Source organism: Lineus longissimus, chromosome 2, assembly GCF_910592395.1.
Source record: "Lineus longissimus chromosome 2, tnLinLong1.2, whole genome shotgun sequence".
NCBI classification, from domain to species: Eukaryota; Metazoa; Nemertea; class Pilidiophora; order Heteronemertea; family Lineidae; genus Lineus; species Lineus longissimus.
The window spans coordinates 25,139,847-25,164,920 of record NC_088309.1 but is presented as its reverse complement, the minus strand read 5'-3'; the positions used below and the strand labels follow the sequence as shown (position 1 = coordinate 25,164,920).

Genomic DNA, 25,074 nt, shown 5'->3' with positions numbered 1-25,074 from the left:
ATACAAGTAAAAGAAAGGCAGTTTCCTATTCGAATCTTTTAATTGCTTTTTAGAAGAAAAAGTAAAATATTTGTTTTGTAATGCCATCTACCAGTAACCTTCAGAACTGAAAAAGTCAACATGGCGTCCTATCGCCAGGATCGAGCTCCGCCGGGCGGTTATGGGCCCATAGAATGGGCCAAGAAGGTCAAACCAAGAGGAGTCAGTGGTAGGCAGCTGGTCTTACCGTTGTAGAATATATATTACGTATTGACAGAAATATCCGATTCGCATTTTCAGTGTAAATCTGCCGAACAAGCACCAATTTCCAAATTTAGTGGCGCCACCTACCACACTTCATCATCATGATGTACAGTGTGTCGCGAAAAAAAGGTGTTTGACATTGGTCTGTCGGTCATTGCCACTTGTAACAACTAGATTTTAGGAACTTTACCTTGGATGGCCTGTAACTCTGACATTGAATGACAGCGCACTGACACATGAGTCAGTGAGTCACTGTCAGTGACAGTGGGCAGCTGTAAATTGCTAGGCTACTGGCTAGTAAATGCCTTGATCTTTGACATTCTTATCTTGTTTGTATTTGATCCATTTTTAATGGCATGTATTGATCTAACCATTGTGAATTTCAGGTTATGCCATGTTTCTTGGTTTTGGTGCTTTCTCACTCGTTGGTGGGGCTGTCACTGCACTCAACAAGAAACGTATCCGGTAGGTGAATATTCAGGTCTGCTGAATCTCTCATCGTCTACAGAATTCAAGACAGAAGAAGTCAATGAAAATGGAGACTCTGACATAAGTCTGCTGAGAGTAATAGTATGCATTTGAAGGTGATAAAATGAGCTTGTTGTAGCTTGGAACACATTTGATTGAACAATGTACTGTCTAACACAACAGTAACACTGATTTGGGATCATCTTAAAATTACCCGATACAATGAAACATGACCTTTTTCATCTCTCTCTGATGGGAACTATTTAATTAAGTTTTTCATCTCCATTTTCAGGAAACAGGAACTGGAACTAATTGAGGCAAGAATTTCTGTGGAACCACTCATGCAAGCAGAGAAAGATAGACTGTAAGTGAATGGTGTCTTCGGAGCAGTTGCTTGTAGCCATAGTGAAAAGTTTGTGAAATTGTTTTGGTACCGACTATTCACCCCTTGGCACAATCATTCGCCAAGACATCAGAAATCAGGAATCATTCCTGGATCAAGATACTGAAAGAAAAACACTTATAGTGAGGAATGTCAAGAAACTAGGTCACAAACCTTTTCATCTAATTTCAGATTCCTGAAGCAATGTCGTAAAAATCGTGATGATGAGAATGAACTGATGAAGGATGTCCCTGGCTGGGAGACTGGTACTCTCTATGGTAAACCGGTCTATCACAACAAGTACAATCGTTGGATGGAACCCGACTTTTACGAATACTACGCCCATGTCAGTCCAAAGACTTTGTACAAGAGACAATATGAGAGGCTGAAGCATTAACAAGATGTGACGCTAGTGTTGAAAAGCTGAACTAAGTAGCCGAAGGATTAATTCTGTTGATTGCAAGCTTCAACTAGAAACATCACAAAACAGTATCTGCACAGAATTCACCCTCCATCTCCTTTGAAGCATCATTGTGAATAGACTTTTGGTAGTGTTAGTTGTCCTTGTACATTATATTCTTAGAAAAGTGGATATATGAAGAATACTATAAGATTTGTAATGCAGTACAAGACTGTCTGAAATGTACCACCTCAGATGATAATGTAGCGTATAAAAATCTTTCAAGAATTTGTTATAAAACCTTGAAACAGAATTTTTCTCGACTCGAATAGATTGTTGTCCATTCCTGTATCATCCTTTCTCACGTCACCAGAATAAGAGTTTGGTCTGTTGTGTGGAGGTTATGAAAATGATTCATCAGTTAAGTTTTAAATGAGTTAGATCCGTGTATAGTGAATTGAGTTGAAATTATAATCCTCTTATTGTGTAAAAAAGTGTCGGTGTGTTTCTTCCTCATCTTCTAAGAATTATGTAGTCAGAAAGGAAGCAATTTTGAACAGGAAAGGCTGGACATCACATAAATTGCTCTTCAGAATATTTTCCAGAGAAAATGGAGCCTGGAGAATCTTGCAGTTGTTCCAGGCAAACATAGTTTGTCCTCGTAGTTCCTCTAGTCTTATTGGTGCTATCATCGGCCCAGGACTGCAACTTCTCATTGTACCAGTCTTCAGGATTATGTGACCGTTTTCAAGGTACCCTATCAATGACTGTAGCAGCGTGGAGGATCGATTTCTGGTAACGATAGACTCACCTGATCAAGGAATTATAAGAGTGGTGTATGAGTTCCTCACACCCCTCAATTTGCCAGTCACAAAAGATCGGGCAGGTCTATTGTCAATTGAAATCTATTCCCCTTGCTGGTACGGAGTATCCAACCAGGATCTTTCAAAACAGAAGAGAAAAGATGGACAAATTTATGTTAAAAAATCATATATTTATGGCATTGCAAGCATGTCGAGAGCAGATGCACATGACTATATATTGCTATCAAGCATTCACTAAGAACTCATGGGACTTAATAAATTGCCTACTGGCATACAGATATTTGCAGCCTTGTTCATGCTGTGACCCTAGAAAGACAGTGTGGAGGTTGAAAACCTACATTACGCTATCAAAGCCAGGTCAGTCTCTGATATCATTTGGTCAGACTTTGTGCACCAATCACATCCTTTCAGTCTTTCACTTGACCATATATACAAATGTAAGCTTAGTATCAATTGGTAAGCTATGCATCCAGAGCTTCAAATGTTTTCGTCAGGACTGTCATTTTTGCTTGCTCGGTGAAAGAACGGCCCAAAGACAGACAGCAACAGAGACGATTGCACCAGTCCTGAAAAGAATGGAGAGAGATCAAAGCCAACAGCCTAACATGGAAATGGATTTTTGTTGCTTAACAACTCAGTTGTATTTCTGTTATTGCCATAGGCATTTGGTTGGTGAAGGCGAAATGCGGGGCAAAATCGTAGGACAGAAATTGAGTTGCAGTAAGAAGTGCATGAAATGAACCGGTTTGGAAACTGTACTACAGTCAAGTTGGTGATTTATGGTCAAACATGTTTAACTGATGAAATACACAAAAGTACTCCAAGGGGTTGGAACTCCAGACCTTCTCGTTCACAAGGCAATCACACAAAAGGGAATTGACTGGTACAGGCCTATCCATCCTAATTTTAAACTTCTGCCGTTTTCATTAAAACCTTATGGCAAAAACACCAGCTTACCAAAGAACTCTTCTAACCACAGGAGAATGTTTCCATATATTGTACTTGCACACTTTGATGTGTTCGTGTTTGCTAAATTCTCTTAGGATGTCTTTGGCACTGCAATGAAAACAAAAGAATATACATGTAGGTCATCTGATGTTTACTCAAGACCAGGGTTTCATACTACATGAGCACAGGGTCACATGTACAAATAACTGATGTACGCCTGGTTATACTTCACAATAATCTATCATTGCCCAGTTCTTGCAAGGAGCAGCTCCTTTGATCCTTTCTGTTTGGTACCCAGTTATGCTCCGCATTAAGCGAAGCAACTGCAGGGTAAGGTGTCTCCCTCAAGGACACCGAATCAGTGACTTACCACCATATATTTCCAACTGCTACCAAGGCTTGATGAGATCCCTGTAATCGTACATCAACAGTTCCATACTGGGAAAGCACACCTGCCAACTGCAAAGAAAGTTGATGTTACTTGGTTGAAAGCATCATGGTAAAGTTTTGCAAAAAGACTTGCTTACACTTTTTAACAGCAAACAGCAAATTTTGTCTCTGTTTCCACACACTACAAAGACTACCACATAATACATTTATTTTCTAAGGTTGGGGTCACATATACGGACTAGGGGGCCACAGGTAACCTTTTCTGCAGTGTTTTTTCAAAGCAATAGTACGTGTATCACTGAAACCTACCTCAGAAGTATTGAACTTATAATTAGTTCTTTTCGATCTGAAGATCAAGCATTCTGGCCTTTGTGTTGGAGGGTCAGCACCAGAGAAGTTCTGGAAAAAGGACGAGTAAAGATTTAGTTCAGGTATAATACACGAATTACATGTAAGTCAACGCAGTCAAAAAAAATCTCAAATGACACCAGCCGCAACAAGGGTAAGACAATAATGAACTAACATCCTAAGTGAGACAGGCACAGTTTACCCTCAAGCTTATCGAATTGAACAAGTCATGATGCGAACTTTGATGCGATAGACACAAAAGCCCTGGTTGTGGCCAGACTTTTAGACTGGCAAGAAAACTACTACCCCCTATAAAGCAGAACAAGTAGACAGGATTCTGGCCGAATTCTTTCAAAGATTCCATCCACCTTACTATCAGCTTCTAAACACTTACAGCATGATTTGTGGATGCTCTTATGATGTTGACATTGTTTGCCAACTCGGTCACTATTGGCAGGTACTGTCTGAATGCCAATTTGGTCATTTCCTCAGCCCTGTCGAAAACATAATACCAGTTATAAAAGATTGCAACTATCTCTCTATGTCTGCTAGTATACATGTACAACTTTTCTTAGACTTTAATTGGTCATGGTATTTATTATGCCCTGGGTCTTCTTCCAAGAACGATGGCTTCCATCACTAGCAACTACATGTAATGTGTCCCACTTGGTGATGTCTTGCTTGCCCTCGCCAGGAATGACTACACCATCCTAGGTTTTATATCTAATTCACAGAACAAAGTGATATACATGTAGGAACAGGAGTCATGCTCAAGGACTCAGAGACAACACTACAGTGATCCTTACAGGAGTCTAACTATCTCCTCGTTACGGGTCCAGCACTCTTGCTACTCGTCACAACACTTTGTACTGAGCAAGAACAGGAATCATTTGTTCAACAGCTATACTCACTTAGTGTCCATCTGGCAGTACATATGACACAACTGTAAGAACACTGAGGGACAAGAACAAAATAAGATGTCTTTAGAAGAAATGAATTATGACGGCAAATGTTTTAAGATGAGATTTGAGATCGCATGCTCAACATGCATGATTCAGTACACGTTATTCAAGCCATAGGCCTATGTATATGTATCTGCTATAGCAGCTAAACTGAACAGATTCACATTGGACAAAATATGTCATGGTGGACACCTCTACAAAACTTACAGGCATAGTTCTCAGACACCATCATTACCATATATGTAAGCTAGTAGTTGTTGCAGATCCTTGGACAAATTTAAACAAAACTCACCACCCCCAGTCATGAAGGCGTCGTAACCAGCTTCATGCGGTTTCTCTAAATTTTCTGAAACAGACGGAAAACAATCAAAGTGTAAAGGTAGAATACAGCCAGGTGGATCAGATTAAGTTCAGAAGGTCATGGATAGGTGTTTTTATGATCACACAGTACATCAGCACTATCATACCCTATGTGCATCATTAAATTGAACCAAGTTATACTAATCACATGTCAAGTTTGAAATTCTGAACATTATGTCAGCTCTACCAATGTCAGAAATCAGAAAAGACATGAGTATACAACTCACTGTATCTGTCCATCCCGTCTGCATGTGCTATTGATGGGCAGTACAAGAATCTGGTGGCAGTCCTTTGGCTGAAGAGAGAATAACAATGGGATCAACACATGGTAAAGGCCATAAGAACAGGACCAACCACAAAAAGAAACATTCTGTGACAATTTCCCCGCTGTGCTAAGTTCACACTGCACAGGAGATCCTAATTTTAGGTCATTTTTAGTCTGTTATTGGCTCGGCAATCGTATTTGTGACAAAGTCTGTGAAAGTGGCAAACAACTGTCATTGAATCAGACCATTAGTATATACCTGCCAGCATCCTATTTCTTCTATGAGGAGATACTAACCTGACAAGTGTTTTGAAAAGGGCTGCTAATCCTGTATCTTCGAGCAGACCAGTCTCGAGGAAGGGCTGGAAAAATATGATAGGAGCTGAGGAATCTTGTTAATGGCATAGGTTGTCATGTTTTTAAAGGAGTGCTTCCACTGAATTTAATGCGCAGCACAGGCATTTCGAGGAAAAACAAAGCTACAAGTAGGCATACCCTTCTCAATTTGGCTGACATGTGTTTTGTGTCGAAGATATATGGAAACATCCGATGAATGTCTAACTTGAATGTCTTGTAGTTTTCTGGAAAGATATTAAATAATGAGAAAGCAAAATTGGTTAATCACTTTACCAAGTCTAATGAAAAGAAAATATGCATACGTAGGTAGTTACAGCAGTTACGCGTGCGTGGTATGGAACCGTCATATTCCTTATGAGCCCTCAAACAGATTTCAATCAGCTGACACCAATTGTTCAACAATGATGAAAAAAACGAGGCCGACTCACAAGCAAATTGATTCATGTGTGTTTTAAACAAGATTAAACAAGTAAATGGATGATTTCCTACCTGGAAGGGGTTTGTAGAATTTGTCATACCACATCATCAGATCCATCAGCATATTATGACCACACACAGGCTTTTTGCTTCTGACAATTTCCCTGAAAATCCTTGTAAAACCAAGTAACTTATCAAGACACCTGGAAAAGAAAGTACCTGTACCTGTCACTGTCAGTGGAATATGGTGCCCAAGGGGACAGTGTTGCAAGCAGCTGTCAGACAAATAAAACTGGGGTACCGGTAGTCTCATTTCTCATTTTATGAAATTGGAATAGCTTACTGCTTTTCTTGCTCCATCCTATCAATCCTATCCTGTACCTCTAGTGTCTTCCTCTCATTAGCAGATACTTTCTTGACTTTGATCATGGTTTGACCATCTTCTTTCTCGACTTCTGGCCACAGATCCAGAAAACGTTGCTTCAATTCAATCTGGATGAAATATTCACCTATACCTGTAATATACCAATTAAAACAGGGCGTTAGAAAACAGCACAATTCATTTTTGACAAGAATGACGAAGTTACTGAACATGTAATAAGCCAGTGATAATCACAAGATTACCATGAATGAAAAAACGAAATAGACAGCAGCATGTCTTTCAGAAAATTGGCAATATGAGCTCCAATCAACACGGCAGGATGATCCAGTGGTACTGCTGTCCCACATGCATCGTCCATGACATCTGAAGAAGATTGTCTAATTGAGTAGATCAGTGGCAGAGCATGTTTAGAATCAGGAGGTCATGGGTTCGACTCTTGGAAGGATCACCACTGTTTCATCTTTGTGTCCTTGAGCAAAGAACTTAACCCTACTTTGTTTCTCTTCATGCATGAGTACCTGTTAAAACATACATTCGTACCTTCTGGTAAATGGAGTTGTGTTGTTTCTGCTTCTTTGGCCTGGACACGCCACTCGGCCACCACAGAACAAAACTTTTGGAGTACTCTTTCATCAACATCTCTGAAATAAAGTAATCAGAATCAAGCAATCAGGTAAGTAAATGTTATCGATACTAAAATAGATAGTCAAGGCATACAACATGACCAATATAACATTGGCTGATGGAATACAATAGGGAGTTTGCAGGTCTTGAACTGAGTCACAGGGTACAGCTAATTATCAAGTCTATTGTAGTTTTGAACCATCTCAAATGAACTATACCATACCTATCAACTCCTTCAAGAAATGCATCTGACTTCAAATGGAATTTCACCTTCTTTTCCTGCTCATCATTGAGGTAAGAAACACCAGTGTAGATAAACTAGAAAAGATTACATCACAATGACAATGTGCCGAATACAAAGTAATTATCAAAACATGGAGTGGTAGCATTCCCTTCCCTTAGCAGCTGAAACAAATTTAACAGATAATAAGAAGAGATCAGCCACAACTGTAGGAGTTACATGTTGAAACATTTTCTGTCATTGAAATGATACAATGAAATTCAGCAGCAAAAATTTTATTCATGGGGTACAATCCACTTACTTTGTTGAAATCAAAGTTGTGTTTGCAAAGGAACTCCAATGATGATGCCTGGCATAAGAAGCGTTGATCGACTGGTCCAAACGACTGGGGAATGAGGTATATGTTGAATGTGTGTGAGGTATACCTGCGAAGTGTTTAAAAGAAATTATGGAAGTATGATTCTTATAATTATTGAACGTGACAAATCTTCATGAAAAATTCAATCAGCACCCAAATTGTACCATTGGGGCAATTGATCTGTACCATTCATTCCTGATTTGAATATAAAACCACACTCACTTGGTCTTTTGCTGCTTTTGATTTATGAAGACAGAGACACCTGTAAAACATCAAGCAATAAGTTTTTCAGATCTTTGAGTGGATGTTAAAAACATCAACACCAAATGGTCTAAGGTAAGTAGTATATTTTACGATTACAACTTATTTTGTGGTGTCACCCCACCCAAGGTTGTGACTGTCTTCATTGTTGGGACATTCGCCCATTCGATAAAATGAGTTTAAAAATCAACTTGAACAAAATTCTATTTATCCCCTGTTCAAACAGGTGAACCAGCCATAGGACACTTTTCCAATTCCTTATAATAAATAATACTTCAGAGGAATTTGAAAACCTTACCCATTTGTGAAGGAGCTATCTGAAGAACACTTCTTCTGACCTTTTTGTATCTAGCCTCTCCAGTGTCAAAGAGGCTGCAAATCAAAAATTTCATGTTAGAACATACTTAAAGTTGCAAAGCCTTGGGGATTGAACTCTTCTAGAAGTAATTTGAAATTTTTAAAATTTTTTCAATTTTTAACATAATTTTATCTTCGGTATGAAGAGAGCCGACAAAGACTGCATCGTTCTAAGATAACCTTTTCACATCACATAGCTCAGCTTATGGAGACCAAATTGTATCAGCTGGACTTAAATCATCCTGAACATTCAAGGGACAACCCCAAACCATCATCGTATCAGCCTACCTTGGTGTGTTTGCAGCAGATGACCTCAATCCTGTAAATTCTGTATCCAGGGCTGAAATAACCATAAAATATTAATGTATAATCAATGAAAATATATAGGCCGACTTGTCTATACTGTACATACACATTTTTCAGACTGGCTTCAGGCCTTGCCAGCCAGTATGTTTGCCAGGATTGGTCTCCATAGAGATTCAACCAAGGCGGGTAATTTTGATGAGGGTTCTCCATTGTGTGTCCTAACGAAATGGGGTAACAGACTTTTGACGAATCCCTGGCAGATGGCACAGTGAGTTGGTTCTTTTTCAAGGCCCGGGTCCATGCGAACATCGTCAGGTCTGGGCGGACTAGGGCAGGCTATGGCACTGGGGCTGGGCCATCCCAACGGCTCCTGCTACTACTGCAGTGCAAGCCGAGTGATGTCACATATCCAGACAGTCAGTCTGCATGCAGTCATCATCTCCGATCCTAATAGGTAGACTATGCATGCTGCCTTATGGTAAATCATAAAATGTAAAATCATGAAAGCTCTAGGCTAGCACATGTGACATGAGCACTAGCATAGCATGGTCTTAGTAGCAGTGCCAGTGGCAGTGAGTGTTTGACTCTCAGACTGTGATACGTGAAAGATCAATCAATCAACGTTACCTATAAAATCAGCATTTCTGATTGCCTCTACCATAGATTCAAAATGATCTTCAAAGTTAGTTCTATCTATATCAACCATTGTCAATGATTTAATCGCAACAAACAAATAGTAATCATCAAATGTATTGGCTCTTGAAAATTTGACAAAACAGACCATGTGCAATGTTTCTAAAAATAGCTCAATTTTCAACGCTGGAGGCGAGAAAGTTGAGTATTCATTCTCCAAGCAGCCGCCGTAGTGCTTAGACTAATCTCTCTGCCAACACACCTTGGCCAACACACAGGCCTCCATTACCAAACTCGCACAGTGACGATTTTAAACTTAAATTTCAGGAACGAAATCAGCGTTTGCCCTATTACAAAATTATCATAGGTGCGTGAAAATGCCAAAGTTGCCTACTTTTAATTACCAATGTACCGTACACTATAAAAAGACTTCTTTATAGTTTATATATATATATATAGATTGAAATCTTCCCCATGTTATGATATAATTTTTTTTGTATATATTTGTCACGATCACAATCGGCTACAAATATACACAACGAGGTTGTAATTTCTCTGTAATGATGAATATCATGCGGGTGTCTAAATTTGATTCGAACAGAACAAAAACATATGAATGTAACTGAAGGTCGCATCCCTCCTAAACCTTTACGGCGTTTCGCATCATTCTGCAAAATGACGTCGTTCCTGCACATTTGGGGGATGTCATCGCATTTTGTCAAGTATAATTCACTCATTACGAAACCATTTCAACTCAACCTCCAACACTGAGAGCGGCAGGATCAGGAGACTTTTCCACTCTGAGAATTATACCCTTGAACCATGGAGGAGACATCAAGGGTACCGACGGAGCCGATCTTCCGACCGATGGCTCAAGAAACCGACGACATATCGTACTTCTTCTTCATATGGGTGATCCCCGTTGTCGTCGGGATCCCCGGAAACGCCCTGGCCATCATTGTGGCCAATCGTAAGCATAACAGGCAGTTGTCGCCATGTGTCTACATGACGGCGATGGGTGTGGCCGACACGGTGCTGTTACTGGAACGGATCATGGCTATAGTTTTGAATAAGGTACTTTTGGCGCATGGCTTTGTCACGGAACCGCTTTGGTGGTTTAGGTACGTATGTCCTTGGTAACTCTTTGCCATGAACCAATTTCAAAGTTGACTGTTGCTGTAGTCATTGTGGTCAGATCGGTTATGTAAAGTGGCTACTTTATGCGATTTCCGATAGAAAATACATGTATGACTGTAGAGTGAATACGGATTCCATTGGACTAGTGGCTAAGGCGTCCGCCTCGAGAACGGAAGGTCGTAGAGGAGGTTCGAACCCTGTTGGTTTAGCTATTCCAATGTTGTCAGCTAGCTACCAGCAAGTAAAATAAGTTCAAACCTGCCCTCTCTTGCCAGGCTCCTGCAGCCGGGATAAGGTCTGGAAGTAAAGAGTGCACAATAAGCAATACCTGCCTGGGAAGATTGGGTTTATGAGACACTCTTGACTTCCAAACAACAAATACCAGCCGCTACAATGTATATCTGGAGGGAGATCTGTACACTGTTCCTATTTCACAACGTTTACATATAGTTCATTCCGTGTTCACTGATGTATTCTATTTTCGCCAATTGAAAATGCGTTGGACCCGTAACCAGAAATGGACGAACAAAATGACCACAGCCTTCTTTCAGAATCCAAGTGTACATCCTCTACACGAGCAGCATCCTGTCAGGTCTATTCCTAGCGGGAATGTCCGTTGATCGTCTGATTGCTGTTCGGTTCCCGATGGATGCTCAGAGGTTGTGTACCACTTCAAGAGCCAGGACGACTGTGGTTATGATGTTTCTTTCCATAGCTGTGCTAAATGGACATCTTTTCTATGTTCTGCAGTATTTTTATGACAAACAACTTGGTAAGTTCACAATCAGAGCTGAAAGGGAATCTTGAACCGCGAAGCTTTATTTGCCCACGTCTTAAAAAACCCAATTCCCCGCCCAACATCGATAAATATATTAGCTATCACTGATGAAAGCTGTCGTAGCCAGGCGAATATTCTTGGGTGTTTTCTAACTCTGTAGTAATAAAAGAACCTCATAAATCTGTTTTACTTCATGTCATTGTTTGAACCGTTGCCTTTTCTTTCAGGAATATACGCCATTCTGATATTAGCTCCTGACCCAGAGTTAGAAATTCTTGAGGGAATTTCGACCAGTTTTCAATTGGTCGTCGGTACCATTCTGCCATTCTTCATAATTTTCACTTGTAATATCCTCATCATCATCACTCTGAAACAGGCATCAAAAGCGCGTCAAAGATTAGAAACGAATCAGAAAAATGTCGAATTAAAATCGCAACATCTAACGCGCATGCTCCTCTTTGTCAGTTTTGCTTACGTCATCACGACCTTGCCCTATAGGCTGTACCACTTGACAATGAAGATCCCAGTAGTTGCTAATCTGTATGATCTGAGGGTCCTCTATTGGAGGAAACAGTATGTCATTTCGGTTTGGTCACTTATAATTGTATGGATGTTCAACTATTCCCTTAACTTTTACCTATATTGCATTGGAGGGGGTAGGAAATATCGTGATGACGCGAAACTTGTCCTAAGCAGGTTATTTCGGCTTCGATAAAGTTGAAAAATCCTAGGCCTATATATATATCAATTGGGTCCGGGTGAGCTCTGAGGTTACCTTCTATCTTCAAGCCTGTTTCCAGCCAATGGTGAACGCGGAAAAATTCGCGGCATTCAGCCATATTTTCAAAGGTGAAGCCTCAGTTTGAAGTTCCCGGTGAATTCGCAGATGAGGTAGCTCCACCTCAACAGCTGCAGCGCCGGGTGTGCGTTAGCAGTCAGGTACATCAACAAGGTGAAAAAGATAACCTGATGGAAACGCATGCGCACCGACACCGGCCTCTTTTCTGTAGTCGTTCCCGGCCTAACATCTCCGCGCTTAAGTTTCATTTCCAAAATAGAGGAGGTTTCTCTGGGATCAGAAAGTTTCGCCTAATTCCGGTAAGTGGACCTTCTTCATTTTGTAGTCCTGATATTTTTGTTACAAAACCACAAAATAGAGAAGATTCGATCATGTCACATTCCTTCGCCGGCGATAGATGGATGGAGGCCATTTTGCCTGTCGACCAGCCTTTGCTATATTGAACACCTAAGAAATTCGTTCATCAGCTCATGCAGCCTATCGCAAAGAAATCAAACAAACCTTTAAGCAGTAGAGAAACCAGCCCATCGCTACCCAGCTAAGATATCAATGATGATATTAGTGAATTCCTGGTAATTATTTCCCAACCTTTCCTGTTTCCTCTATCCTTCGAATATACATATACTTATGCAGATGGGATAGTTCGGAGGCGATACTGCATGTTTCTTAAACTTGTTGTTGGCAGCAGCCTTCGAAAACCCGCAGGTAGATAATAACGTAGTCATATACCGCAGTGTACTTGAGCAGTAGTAATGTTCTCTTGGAAACTATAGCGTGTCTGAGATGCGCTCGCGATCAAACACATTGGATTAACTTTATATAAATATATAAATCCATTTTTCTCGCAAATCTAACCCAGAATACTTGTCGCGAAAAGCAGTGACCGTTCATCAGTTAGTTTGCTAACTGAACCAAGTATGGGCTAGTTACTCGATTGGACTGCTTTACCGTTGAGTTTGACGGGGGTATAGCTTTCGGTATCATCAAAATATGGTGATTTGAATCGCCGACCTGCATGATTCTAGTGTATACATGTACATGCAATTAGCCCCTTTTTCTTACCGAAACAACTTGGATAAGGTTTGCTTTGACTGTACCGAGGACAATCGAATCCTCGCTATGAGAACATCTCACAAGTTTAAGCTAGTTCCTCACATTGTAGTCATTGACTTGTTCCCTTTCAGTTGTTTTCCCAGAGGAGGGAACATATATATATGATTGATTTCATCAATCATTAAGATTGTAATGCTCAGTTCTACACAGTGGCCTATCTCAAGTGTACCATAGACCCTTTGCACATACGTTTACAGGTAACACTGAATGCTTTTGAATCCACAGTTGGTGCTTTTCTTAAGCAACCTGGGGTCTGGGAATAATAAAATCAACACTCCTAGTGTAAGTAACCGTTGCCCAATTGATGAAATTTTCATACAGGACGTGGTTGATTTGATGAGTAAGCGATTGCAGGCCGATTCACCTCTTGAGCCGTACTTCGTATGAGCCCGCGTACAACCTGTATAGTATATTACATGTATATGATAGGCTTGGTTGAGAATGTTTTATTAAGAGATTCCAACCAGACATTCTCATCTCTGACGTACATATCGATGAGGTCTGAGTATTTTACCTTTTTATCAGATAATGTCATGGTCGAGAAAACTTTATCTTGTCGAACCAAACTATTTGATTTGGTGCGGGTTCAGCATATATACATGTACATGTACATTTAGTTTTTTTGCCACGTGCGTTGAACGAACGGATGCTTTAACTTTCTTAATTGTGCGAACTCATTAAAACATCTGCCCATGGACTCTTTCGATACTGGGGGTGGACCAAATCTTGTCGCTTTGTCTTTCTACAGACCTATAGTGAGTAGGCCACTTATTGATAGATCGAATCCGATGGTAAGATATCTTACCTCAATATCTCTGATCCACACCTTGATACCACAGACAGTCGTGGCCTTACCCTTAAACCGGTGAAATATTCTTGATATAAGTACGCCGAAAAGTGTTGAGCTTGACCTTCCGATCTTGGAGATTTGTGAGCAAGATGATGGCAAGCCAGCATGGCTAGTACGGTGAAACATCTCAAGAAAACGATGACGCCATGGATCCTGCGCAAACGAACGTAAAATGAGAAGTGTCGCTTGGATACTGTACATTCGTCCAATGACCTCCAAAAAGAATGTATTATCGAAAGCTTGTGCCACAAAAGGTTATTGCATCGGCCGGGAATCGAATCCGGGCCTCCCACGTGGCAGGCGAGAATTCTACCACTGAACCACCGATGCAGTATACCTATTTTCTGCACAGGGACAAACTTGAATGAACGAGGAGATGATAGACAAGCTTTTGACGTCACCGATCCGACTACCACACCGGCCAAGCAATTATTTTGAAGCCCAATCATTCGTGTTGTCTTTCTTGTGGGATATTTGCGAATAACCTAATCATTGTTGGTTTAGTTTGATATTTAGGGCTTGTCCTGTGTACCTATCATACATAACCTATCACAAGGCATGCATGTCTTAAAGAACACATGGGAATACGCTACAGTCGTGATCGACAGACAGTGTACATATGAGAAGGAAGGAACGAAAATAGTCTGGAATGTACGGTATTAACGATTTTATTGGATGTACTATACTTTCATCAAGGAGAAAAAAGTTGACCTTTATGTAGAATGAGGTTTGGAAAAAGTGTGGTTGTTGCAGATGAGAGAGATGAAAATGATCATATTAACATTGATCAACATTGATTCCTGACCGATGTTACTGTAAGGTAAATTTTTTGAATGACGGAAGTTTTCCTTCTTGATTTGCTCTATCCTGAAGCAGCCATGTAGCGTTCTCAAGGCGATACAAACAGCAATGATTTTTTGCCTGCGTTGGCGTTTTCTACGCAGTTGGCTTGGTTTACCACACAGGTGATAGTGAAGTAGGATGAATGTAGGTGGAAAGCAAATGTAGAATCCTAATACACAACAAAACATCACTGGAAATTTGCTAAGGATACACTGTACACGTCTTCCGTTCGGATACATCTAATTTTAAGAAATTCCTGTGGTAGAGGTAGGCAACTCATTGATGTAACATAATGACCGTTGTTGGTTTTTGCTTTCCATTTCCATTCCGATAATTTTGCTTCATTCAATTTGTCCTGTTTGAATATACGTATTCCGATGACTCTCGCTTTATAGCTCTACAACCTCTTGAACTTCCAAGAGTGGTGCTATACACGTTATTAGGTTTTGAATATGTGACTTCCAGCATGATTTTATTCAGATGCCCGAATGACTTGCTTCACAGGGGACTGTCTGATGATCGATCAGGCCTCCTTCTACGAAAGAAACTTTGATATTGGCATAGGCACCTGTTTCTACAGACTATTGCTGGTCAACCATTACACACTTAACATATGACTGTCCCTTGATTGATTCGGGACCTATAGGCGGAGATTTGAATTTTTTAAGTGTCTTCTTATTTCCTAGTGTTTTCTGCATCTAAGATCAAATAATGTAAGCCTTCTTCGCACTTTTTGATGCTATCTTATCTGAAGAACCAGTCTGTTTTATGCACATGTATACCTTTCCAAGAACAACGAAACATTTTTGAAGTACCTGCAATTCTGATAAGACGGCATGTACTCCTTCGCACTGGTAGAATGCTATCAATTTCTATAGAAAACATAATGGTTATCCTGGAGATATAAACAATACCTCACCGCTTTCCAGTGCCAAGTTTTAATGAATCAGCATCTACATTGTATAGAATGGCACTATTTTATACCGGCCACGTCGGCACTGCAGAATTTAATGTGCAAGTTGACCCTGAAAGTTGATATACATATACCCCTTGCTCGGCAGCATGTCTTCTTCTATTGAAAGTTGTAAAAAGAAGCTTTCTTTCCCAATAAAAACGTGCTAAAAGAGGCTTGGAACCTTGTCTTACTCGATTGCAAGATGTAAAAAGAAGCTTTGAACCATGTCTTACTTTATTACAAGTAGTAACGTTGTATTTCACACTTGAAATGTGTGAGAAGAAGCTTGGAACCTTGTCTTTTTCTATTGCTTGATGTAAAAGGAAGCTTGAAACGTTGTCTTTCTCTATTGCTTGATGTAAAAAAAAGCTTGAAACGTTGTCTTTCCCTATTCAAGTGAGTAAAAAGAAGGTCGGAACCCTGTCTTCCTCTGATGCTATATTTAAAAAGAAGCTTGTAACGTTGTCTTTCCTTATTCAAATGTGTAAAAAGAAGCTTGTAACGTTGTCTTTCCTTATTCAAATGTGTAAAAAGAAGCTTGTAACGTTGTCTTTCCTCACTCAAATGTGTAAAAAGAAGCTTGTAACGTTGTCTTTCCTTACTCAAATGTGTAAAAAGAAGCTTGTAACGTTGTCTTTCCTCACTCAAATGTGTAAAAAGAAGCTTGTAACGTTGTCTTTCCTCACTCAAATGTGTAAAAAGAAGCTTGTAACGTTGTCTTTCCTCACTCAAATGTGTAAAAAGAAGCTTGTAACGTTGTCTTTCCTCACTCAAATGTGTAAAAAGAAGCTTGTAACGTTGTCTTTCCTTACTCAAATGTGTAAAAAGAAGCTTGTAACGTTGTCTTTCCTCACTCAAATGTGTAAAAAGAAGCTTGTAACGTTGTCTTTCCTCACTCAAATGTGTAAAAAGAAGCTTGTAACGTTGTCTTTCCTCACTCAAATGTGTAAAAAGAAGCTTGTAACGTTGTCTTTCCTTGTTCAAATATGTAAAAAGAAGCTTGTAACGTTGTCTTTCCTCACTCAAATGTGTAAAAAGAAGCTTGTAACGTTGTCTTTCCTCATTCAAATGTGTAAAAAGAAGCTTGTAACGGTGTCTTTCCTTATTCAAATATGTAAAAAGAAGCTTGTAACGTTGTCTTTCCTCACTCAAATGTGTAAAAAGAAGCTTGTAACGTTGTCTTTCCTCACTCAAATGTGTAAAAAGAAGCTTGTAACGTTGTCTTTTCTTACTCAAATGTGTAAAAAGAAGCTTGTAACGTTGTCTTTCCTCACTCAAATGTGTAAAAAGAAGCTTGTAACGTTGTCTTTCCTCACTCAAATGTGTAAAAAGAAGCTTGTAACGTTGTCTTTCCTCACTCAAATGTGTAAAAAGAAGCTTGTAACGTTGTCTTTCCTTGTTCAAATATGTAAAAAGAAGCTTGTAACGTTGTCTTTCCTCACTCAAATGTGTAAAAAGAAGCTTGTAACGTTGTCTTTCCTCACTCAAATGTGTAAAAAGAAGCTTGTAACGTTGTCTTTCCTTGTTCAAATATGTAAAAAGAAGCTTGTAACGTTGTCTTTCCTCACTCAAATGTGTAAAAAGAAGCTTGTAACGTTGTCTTTCCTTATTCAAATGTGTAAAAAGAAGCTTGTAACGGTGTCTTTCCTTATTCAAATATGTAAAAAGAAGCTTGTAACGTTGTCTTTCCTCACTCAAATGTGTAAAAAGAAGCTTGTAACGTTGTCTTTCCTTATTTAAATGCGTAAAAAGAAGCTTGTAACGTTGTATTTCCTTATTCAAATATGTAAAAAGAAGCTTGTAACGTTGTTTTTCCTTATTCAAATGTGTAAAAAGAAGCTTGTAACGTTGTCTTTCCCTATTCAAATGTATAAAATCTTTCCCTATTGCAACCTTTGACTAGCTAATATCTTTACTGAATACTCTTTATGACTTGCCATTCTCTGAATGTATGAGAAGCTTACCGCAGTGGCGGATGTTGCAAGTGCTTGTGGTTCATTATTGATGCGATTCCGAGAATAAGTGACGAATTTCAAAGGTACATGGGGGTTGGGACACCCCATGCGCTGGGTTAGTTTATCATGCCGGATGCGTAATATCCGTTTTTCTTCACTCTTTTCAGCAAAAGCGTGAGATGACTTCTACCAAACTCGATCCAAGCAGTTTATTATAACCAGGAACTCAGCAACATTAGAAAGGTAGGTACAGTACAGTGGTCGGTCGTGTAGCGTAGGTAGAGCAGTATATAGTCTTGTTTGGTTAGGTTTGGAAGCAAACAGTCCACCCGTTCGAGGAATAAACCACCCATGGTGCATCTTAGAGGTGGTAACACATTGGGCGATGGGAAAGGTGCTGCAAATTTGTTTTATGGTCCGGTGGTGACATTCTGCGTTGATGGTAGGTGACTCAGAACGTAACTGTTCCTTATTCCAGCTGGTGGCTGGGTCCACTCAAAATCTTCATGTCGGAGTTGCTTGATAGTTTTTTCAACTTTTTTCTTTCTGCGGCTTCTTGGGTCATGCACCTAGCTCAGTTGGTTTGGGTTTTCTTTTATATTGGTTTTCTATTGGTCTACCGTTCTGGTGTCGACAGGCTACAAACGTGAAAGCAAATTACAAACGCTCCGTTTACCCGACCGTACATGCATTAGGCCTATAGGTTTCAGTCAGCTCCTCAAACATATTCTCGATCTCAAATAGTCAGCCTACAGGTTATATGAGTCAGAGCAAGTGTGCGAAGCTGGTATGGTAAACAAGAAATGTTGATAGTAGGTAAAGTTCCACAGGTACCAACGATAAGTTGCTTTGGAACAGTCTGAAGAGACTTGAGTTGTTTTCCTCTGGATGTGAAGGGTGAAGTCCTGAAGATGTTGCCAAGCCCCCCTAGTTCAGCACTACCTTGAGGACTTCGAGTCAGCGCCACGATTGGCGGAAGATGTTCCAGATTTTGTATCAGTGACGCATGCTAATGAGTAGGCCCCAAAGTGATGTAGCAATGTCTGGTATCCACAAGCGTAACCGGATACCATATCATCTGGAGGCTTTTCTTCCAACTCTTGCCACTTGTGGCGCTGATATTAGGTCTCCAAAGGAGTACCAGCTGATTCACATGCAGGTTCTGAAATGACAGTTGAGAATCATCTAAAGCAGGAAATAGTACATTCCACACGCTGATCCTCGGCCAGGAACGAACGTAGAGAAAGATATTTGGAAAACTTATTCAGCTTTCCTTACTTGACTAGTCGAGGTAGTTGAACACTTGAGTTTTTAAAATGGTGGTACACAAACGTTGTTCATTTTACACGGTTCATGACTAAATATGAGGTACTTCCATTAGCCCAAGGGGACAAAAATCTAAGAAAGATCACTTTAAAAAAGTCAATATTTGTGTAAATTCTGATTGGCTTTTTTGCTTTATCAAGTTTTTTATCCTCTAGGAAAATGGACCTCGATCGACCTCCAGTTAAAAGTACAGGTATGCTCGTCACGCACGCGTAGTAGAGACATAGCCTTTAGGTGCATGAACAGTTGTATGTTAACATGGTTCAAAACCGGTTGAAGAACTGCATGAAACGATGAAACAAACTGTCCAGCATATTATAGACCAATATAGATAACTCATTCAGTTTTTTACAGAGATGTCTAGCGAAAATGTACACGGACAGGAAGTTTTCGGTTAAAGTTAATAGTTGTTTATATCACCCAAATGAATCGAGTGAACTGTTGGTTACTTTCTGCTGGAAACGACTGTAGATGGTGGCTGCTTTCCCATCTTTCTTCGCCAATGGCTCCACTTCTACATGGAGTCGGCAGTCGATAGAAAACAGGTGTCATTCGTGTGATATATCAGGAATGTTTCATTCGCTGATACTATTTCATGGAGAGATAAGGAGTATTTTAGAAGTTTTGAGATATATGGAAGAAAGATGGAACACGTCTTACGAGTATGAAAGCTAATGTACACCTGTCCAGTATCTAACTTGAAAAGGGAAAATTAGTACTGATTATTCCTTTTTACATTATCACTTGCCCAATAGAACGAGAAGCCGATGATGACACGCCCGAAGTTTTTTGTACTGGTTAAATTAAAGAGTGTAAGGAGTAAATTGAACTCACCCGTCAGGCATACGCCCAATAACGTGCAACGAAATAGCTAATCTAACTAAACCAATTAGGTATCTCTTTCACTTAACTGCATGCCAGACTACCTTGCCAGACAAGTTCATTATTGCCAAGATCAACAAGTGAAGTCAGATTCTAATGGCATGTTATACCAAATCTCAGACTGGAGAAATCATGACGTCACAAACATTATGTCTGGGTCGGCAGGCAAAGAAGTCGGAATATTTTTAGAGAATCAAGTTTAAGTTTGAATTCACCAGGATGTGAATGATAAAGAATTCCGTCTTTACACAAACGTAAACTTTGGAAAATGGGCCATTTTTTGAGCAAAGTAGATTTAAAAGAATTATTATTTACCGATATTTTCCCTGTTGTGTCTTTCAGAGCGGAAACCAAGTCCAAGACCCGTATCCAACATGGCGAAGCTAGCGGACGAGATTGACCGGGAGTTCCTGACGTGTAAGATCTGTCTGGACAGCTACAACAATCCGAAATGTCTCAACTGCTTGCACACATTCTGCGAGCAGTGCATCGAAAACCATGTCATGTCAGAGACTACCTACAAGAAGTACAGCGACTACAGAGACTTCACATGCCCTCTCTGTCGGAAACGCACACAATTACCTGTTGGCGGCGTCAAGAAACTACCGGACAACTTCCTGGTCTCAAGTCTCTCAGAAGTCATCGGTAGAGAAAAACCGTCAAAGTTTCCATTCTGCGATATATGTAAATTAGTGAACCACAAGCACCGAGAAGCGGCGTCTAAATGTCTTGATTGCAACAAGTTGCTCTGTAAGCCGTGCATTGAACTGCACAGGGAAACCAAGGTCACGAAAGGTCACAACATTTTCGATGTGGAGATCGAGAAGGATATTGAATGCAAGGAACACGAGGAAGAGGTTGTCCGATTTTACTGCGAGCCGTGCGAGACATGCATATGCGTCCTATGTACTTTCAACGAACACAAGGACCACGATATCTCAAGCTTCAACGATGCTGTCATCAAGTATAAGGAGAACATAGAAAATCTTCTGAGGAACTGCCAGACGAAGATACAGGATTACCAAGCTGAAATGAACACGGTTGCGGCATGCGGGGAACTTATTAAAGATACTGAGAATAAGATTAAAGAGGTTGCTGCAGAATTCATGTCGCAGATTAAGAGTAGGGAAAAGATCCTCCTCGAAGAGGTCCGCAATATTTTCGGCCCCGAAACCGTCAACCTGATTGAAAATCGAGATGAGATGGCAGCAAATCTAGACGGATTAAAGAGCACATGCAGTCTCACTGACATTATTTTGAAAGGCAAAGACATTGAGCTCCTTCTGCTAAAGAAGCAGGTGTCGGATAAGTTATCCACACTCTCTGATATCCAAGTCACTACACTTCCAGCCTCTGTGAATAAGAAGATCAAATACGTCCCGGGTAGCCTCGACATGGGATACGTGATGGATATGGACCGCCCTCTATTGACTAGGTTTCGCTCCACACGACCGTCGCTTCCCAATCTCTCAGGTGTTGATCTAATAGAGTCGCCAGAGCTGGTAACCACAGAATCAGTTGGCACCCAGACTGACCCGGTAGATGCAATGAAATCGACTGAGCCGCCAGACATGACAGAGATATCCGTCCAGGCGAACATGATAGAGGAGAAACCGATTCTGTATGAAAAAGGCTGTGGCACGGATACCGTTGAGACTGAGGAAAAGGCTGTGAATACAAGGTCCAGACAGAGCTCGATCACAACCGGTACCAGCGGCACATCGACGAGAAGATCTGAGGTGAACGCGGCTGACTCTGGTGAGAACACCCCTGCGTCTCCAAGCTCAAACCGCCGCAGAAGACGCCGGGAACGCAACAAGACACAGGACTACAGTACGTTGATTGATGATCAGCCCCCTACTATCCCAAACAACTCGTACAGTACCTCTAATAATGCGTACGGCGCTGAGCCAGATTCTGGAAGACGCCAGAGAAGAAGTCGATTCCTTTATGGGAGTGGAAGTATGGACGAGTTTTACAGTGCTGAAAGTACCAACGCACAAAGCCCCAACAGCCCAGAATAACACGACTAACTCCACCTACATACGCTTCAGCAACATCAAAAACAATACATTTATTATACTCGTTGCTAATGATTAAGTTAGACATTGTTAGTAAGAGCCAAAGAAGATATTATGAGCCATAAGTAATTTCAGCACATATCATTATTGTGTTCGACCCCTGAACTTGGCATGCGGTGATTCGACCCTCTTTTCCCCTTCGCTATGTAACCAGGTGCTTCTGCGCTTGCCAAAACCTCTTAACAGCTCTCGGTGTCTTCCTCTTTCTGCTCACCTATGCCACTCTGCTTCTCATAGTCGACACATACGTCATGTGGCCCGACATTCTTCTCTGTGCCTTCCTCTAACATTTGTTTGGGACTTCCGATTGACCAATCGGGAGCCATGTATTCAATCTAGCAAAATGTGTCCCCTGATTGGCCGCAATGTAAACCGCAGCCGTAACAACTTCTTTGGCTTGGCTCTTCATACTCATATCTATCTCGTAAATCTTATCCTCTCCTAGCAGCCTCTCAACGGCCCATGCCAGTGCATCCATGGCCAGCTTTACTGAGCCTTCATCGTGCGACTACCAGGGCGGACAACTGCTGCCCTGGCGCTGGCTGTTGCTGCTCTTGTATTGCGAATTACCCAAACGGCCCGTACCTGTACCTCAACAATAATTCACAAAGTGGGGTCTATATACTGTTTAACTCTCAATGCCAATGCGATGGACAAGGACCTTGCGCGAAAACGGAAATGTCAGCGACTGCACAATCCGGGAGGTTCGATCAGCTACCTTGGAGCAAGAAAGAAAGCAGTGCCTCCCTGGACGCGGCCGCATCCTGTCTCGTTACTGCGCTGGACCCCCTGCGTGTATATAACCCCCCTCGTCCCTCCTAGACATACAGCCCTCTGCAATAACCTGATTACTTCTTTCTTTGTCTTGATTCAGCCTCGTACGGACGTGACGGAAGCCCAAGTCCAGACAGATTCTCATATTATTAAGACGCGTCAACAATGTGGATACAGAACAAGAAACCTCCAACAGGACGACATGTATATAATCCAGTAACGAAGAGACAGCATGGACTAACACCATTTCAATCTGTTTTACACGATCTCCTGTCTTTTCTAGGTGGTTGTGTCATCTGAGAATGACTGAGCCCAACAAAAACATTATTCCACCACGCATTTCGCAAACGCTGGATGACCACATCTCCTTGCTTTTCTAGGTGGTTACATACTAGTCATCGTGGTCACCATAGTGTGTTGTACAGTGGCCATTTCGGCCGGTCTATATCGCTGGTTCTCTTGACACAGATTGGGAAATAGGAACACGTGCATTGAATGGTCACAGAATGCTCAGCATCAATTGTCATCAATGATGGATTTGAGACCACCTATACTACTGGTGATTGTTCAGTCTGTCGCAAGCGCGGTGTTGTACAAAGGCTTAACAGGTAATGTGTCACGAATGGCACATAGCACAACTTCCATGCTGAGCTTACAAAATAAGCCGAGAACCATTGCGCTAACTACGGACCGGAAAACTGTCTATACAAAAGTTCTCACACAAGGACGGAATTGGAAGCAACTGGGTTTGCTCTTTTGCCTACTCTCTCTCTGACTCGGCCCACCTTCTCTCTCGATATTCGGCACATTCATGATCTATCTACCAGTCTTGACCACAGCTTTACAGCTCTATCTCCCTGCCATCTTCTCTCGACTGTGCGTGCCCTGACTTGCTATTGCTATTAGGACATCATACTAAACGTCAAAGTTAGCCAAGGAGTGGGATTTGGTGGAATTTACTCTAACTGATAAGTTTGGCCTGATTTCGTTTGTATGTAATATGACAGCGTGTTCGAAGAGTTAGATAGGATGTTTTTGTTGAAAGAATTCCAGGAGAATCAGAATGAGACGTTTCGTCGTGAAGGTTTCGATGAGTCTTCGCGAATGATAGTCGTTCGAAGATGAAGGAGTGAGTTCAAGATAGAAATTGGAGTACGAGGCGAAAACGACAAGTCGTCTCTGCCTACAACAAGGCTCGTCGGGTGTAAATATTCAATAAGAAACATTATGCTATACAAGGATATGAAAAGATCCATCGATCAGGAATTATGCGAATTAGGAAAATTATGAAAATAAGCTCATGAAAATTGAAGAATGCGCTATGACATGTATTCATTTCTGTTTAATGTGGGTGATCCACCCATTCCCGATGACACGTTCCATGCTTCCCTGTTGTAATGTACGTATGGAAATTTGACGGAACACAAACCTGCGGCTTTCCGGGTTATTCAGCGGCGCCTATTAATTTTGGTCGGAAAGGGGCATGATCGAGAGGGAGGGAACTCAACGGGAAGCCGGTGGTCACCCACATGTCCTCATTTAGTCTTAGAGTCTGTGAAGGTGCTAATTGCAGATGTGATACACCTGTTTTAATGTATACATTTCGGTGTTATGACAATTAGAACTGTAGTTTTTAAACACTTGTATCATACTTTGATTGTATTTATGAGATAATACGTCCAAAGTTATCTGGACGGACTGCGTGGTGGTGCTGCCATGCAGGGATGTGATGACATCATCTTCGCCAACCTCACTCGGCTGTACAAAAAGTATTTATTCCAACAGGACAATTTATTTGACTGAAAAATTTTAGGAAGGCATATCATAATGATCAACGATCAGAAACTGCTTGGTTTGACCCTGTCAGACATATACCGGTAGTACTTTGTCGCACTAGCTAACTTCCTCGGCGCAACCAATAGAAGGAAAGATGGCGTCGGTCAAGTTTGCGTGGAGATAAATGTAAGTGACTATTGCACACACATGTAGGTCACAATCAGATAAGATTTAGTCGCAACTGTGATCTCTCAAGCTGAATAAAGTAAATGATATGCC

The 25,074-nt window shown here is 40.9% G+C and overlaps 4 protein-coding genes and 1 non-coding gene across 11 annotated transcripts; 3 read left to right on the top strand and 2 right to left on the bottom strand.

Annotated features, from left to right (window-relative positions):
• The first annotated feature begins 114 nt into the window (after positions 1–114).
• LOC135483211 (NADH dehydrogenase [ubiquinone] 1 alpha subcomplex subunit 13-like) lies at positions 115–2,143 on the top strand. The gene is made up of 4 exons (XM_064763872.1): positions 115–208; positions 630–708; positions 1,004–1,075; positions 1,286–2,143. The coding sequence occupies exons 1-4, from the start codon at positions 121–123 to the stop codon at positions 1,488–1,490; spliced, it is 444 nt and encodes a 147-aa protein (XP_064619942.1). The 5' UTR covers positions 115–120; the 3' UTR covers positions 1,491–2,143.
• A 179-nt stretch (positions 2,144–2,322) lies between these two features.
• Positions 2,323–9,666, bottom strand: LOC135483198 (poly(A)-specific ribonuclease PNLDC1-like). The gene is made up of 19 exons (XM_064763853.1): positions 9,521–9,666; positions 8,876–8,927; positions 8,529–8,602; positions 8,192–8,231; positions 7,913–8,036; positions 7,594–7,688; positions 7,287–7,387; positions 6,708–6,879; positions 6,437–6,567; positions 6,086–6,171; positions 5,888–5,952; positions 5,553–5,620; positions 5,258–5,311; positions 4,915–4,957; positions 4,398–4,497; positions 3,965–4,054; positions 3,636–3,724; positions 3,275–3,373; positions 2,323–2,883 (listed from the first exon to the last, which is right to left on the bottom strand). Exons 1-19 carry the CDS (start codon positions 9,597–9,599, stop codon positions 2,817–2,819), a joined length of 1,629 nt encoding a protein of 542 aa, XP_064619923.1. The 5' UTR covers positions 9,600–9,666; the 3' UTR covers positions 2,323–2,816.
• A 522-nt stretch (positions 9,667–10,188) lies between these two features.
• Positions 10,189–12,156, top strand: LOC135483041 (uncharacterized). The gene is made up of 3 exons (XM_064763540.1): positions 10,189–10,647; positions 11,215–11,435; positions 11,669–12,156. Exons 1-3 carry the CDS (start codon positions 10,349–10,351, stop codon positions 12,154–12,156), a joined length of 1,008 nt encoding a protein of 335 aa, XP_064619610.1. The 5' UTR covers positions 10,189–10,348.
• Positions 12,157–12,342: 186 nt separating this feature from the next.
• On the top strand, positions 12,343–25,074 carry LOC135483196 (tripartite motif-containing protein 2-like). 7 transcript variants are annotated; one of them, XM_064763847.1, is made up of 5 exons: positions 12,343–12,539; positions 18,124–18,199; positions 19,438–19,475; positions 20,507–22,126; positions 23,303–25,074. In XM_064763847.1, the coding sequence occupies exons 3-5, from the start codon at positions 19,442–19,444 to the stop codon at positions 23,317–23,319; spliced, it is 1,671 nt and encodes a 556-aa protein (XP_064619917.1). In that variant the 5' UTR covers positions 12,343–12,539; positions 18,124–18,199; positions 19,438–19,441; the 3' UTR covers positions 23,320–25,074. The 7 variants fall into 7 exon arrangements, with proteins under 7 accessions (XP_064619917.1, XP_064619918.1, XP_064619921.1 ...); XM_064763851.1 differs by having other exon boundaries at positions 12,344–12,539; positions 20,507–21,997; XM_064763844.1 differs by having other exon boundaries at positions 12,344–12,539; positions 23,120–25,074.
• Trnag-gcc (transfer RNA glycine (anticodon GCC)) lies at positions 14,463–14,533 on the bottom strand. The gene has a single exon. It is a non-coding gene; the product is annotated as a tRNA-Gly (tRNA).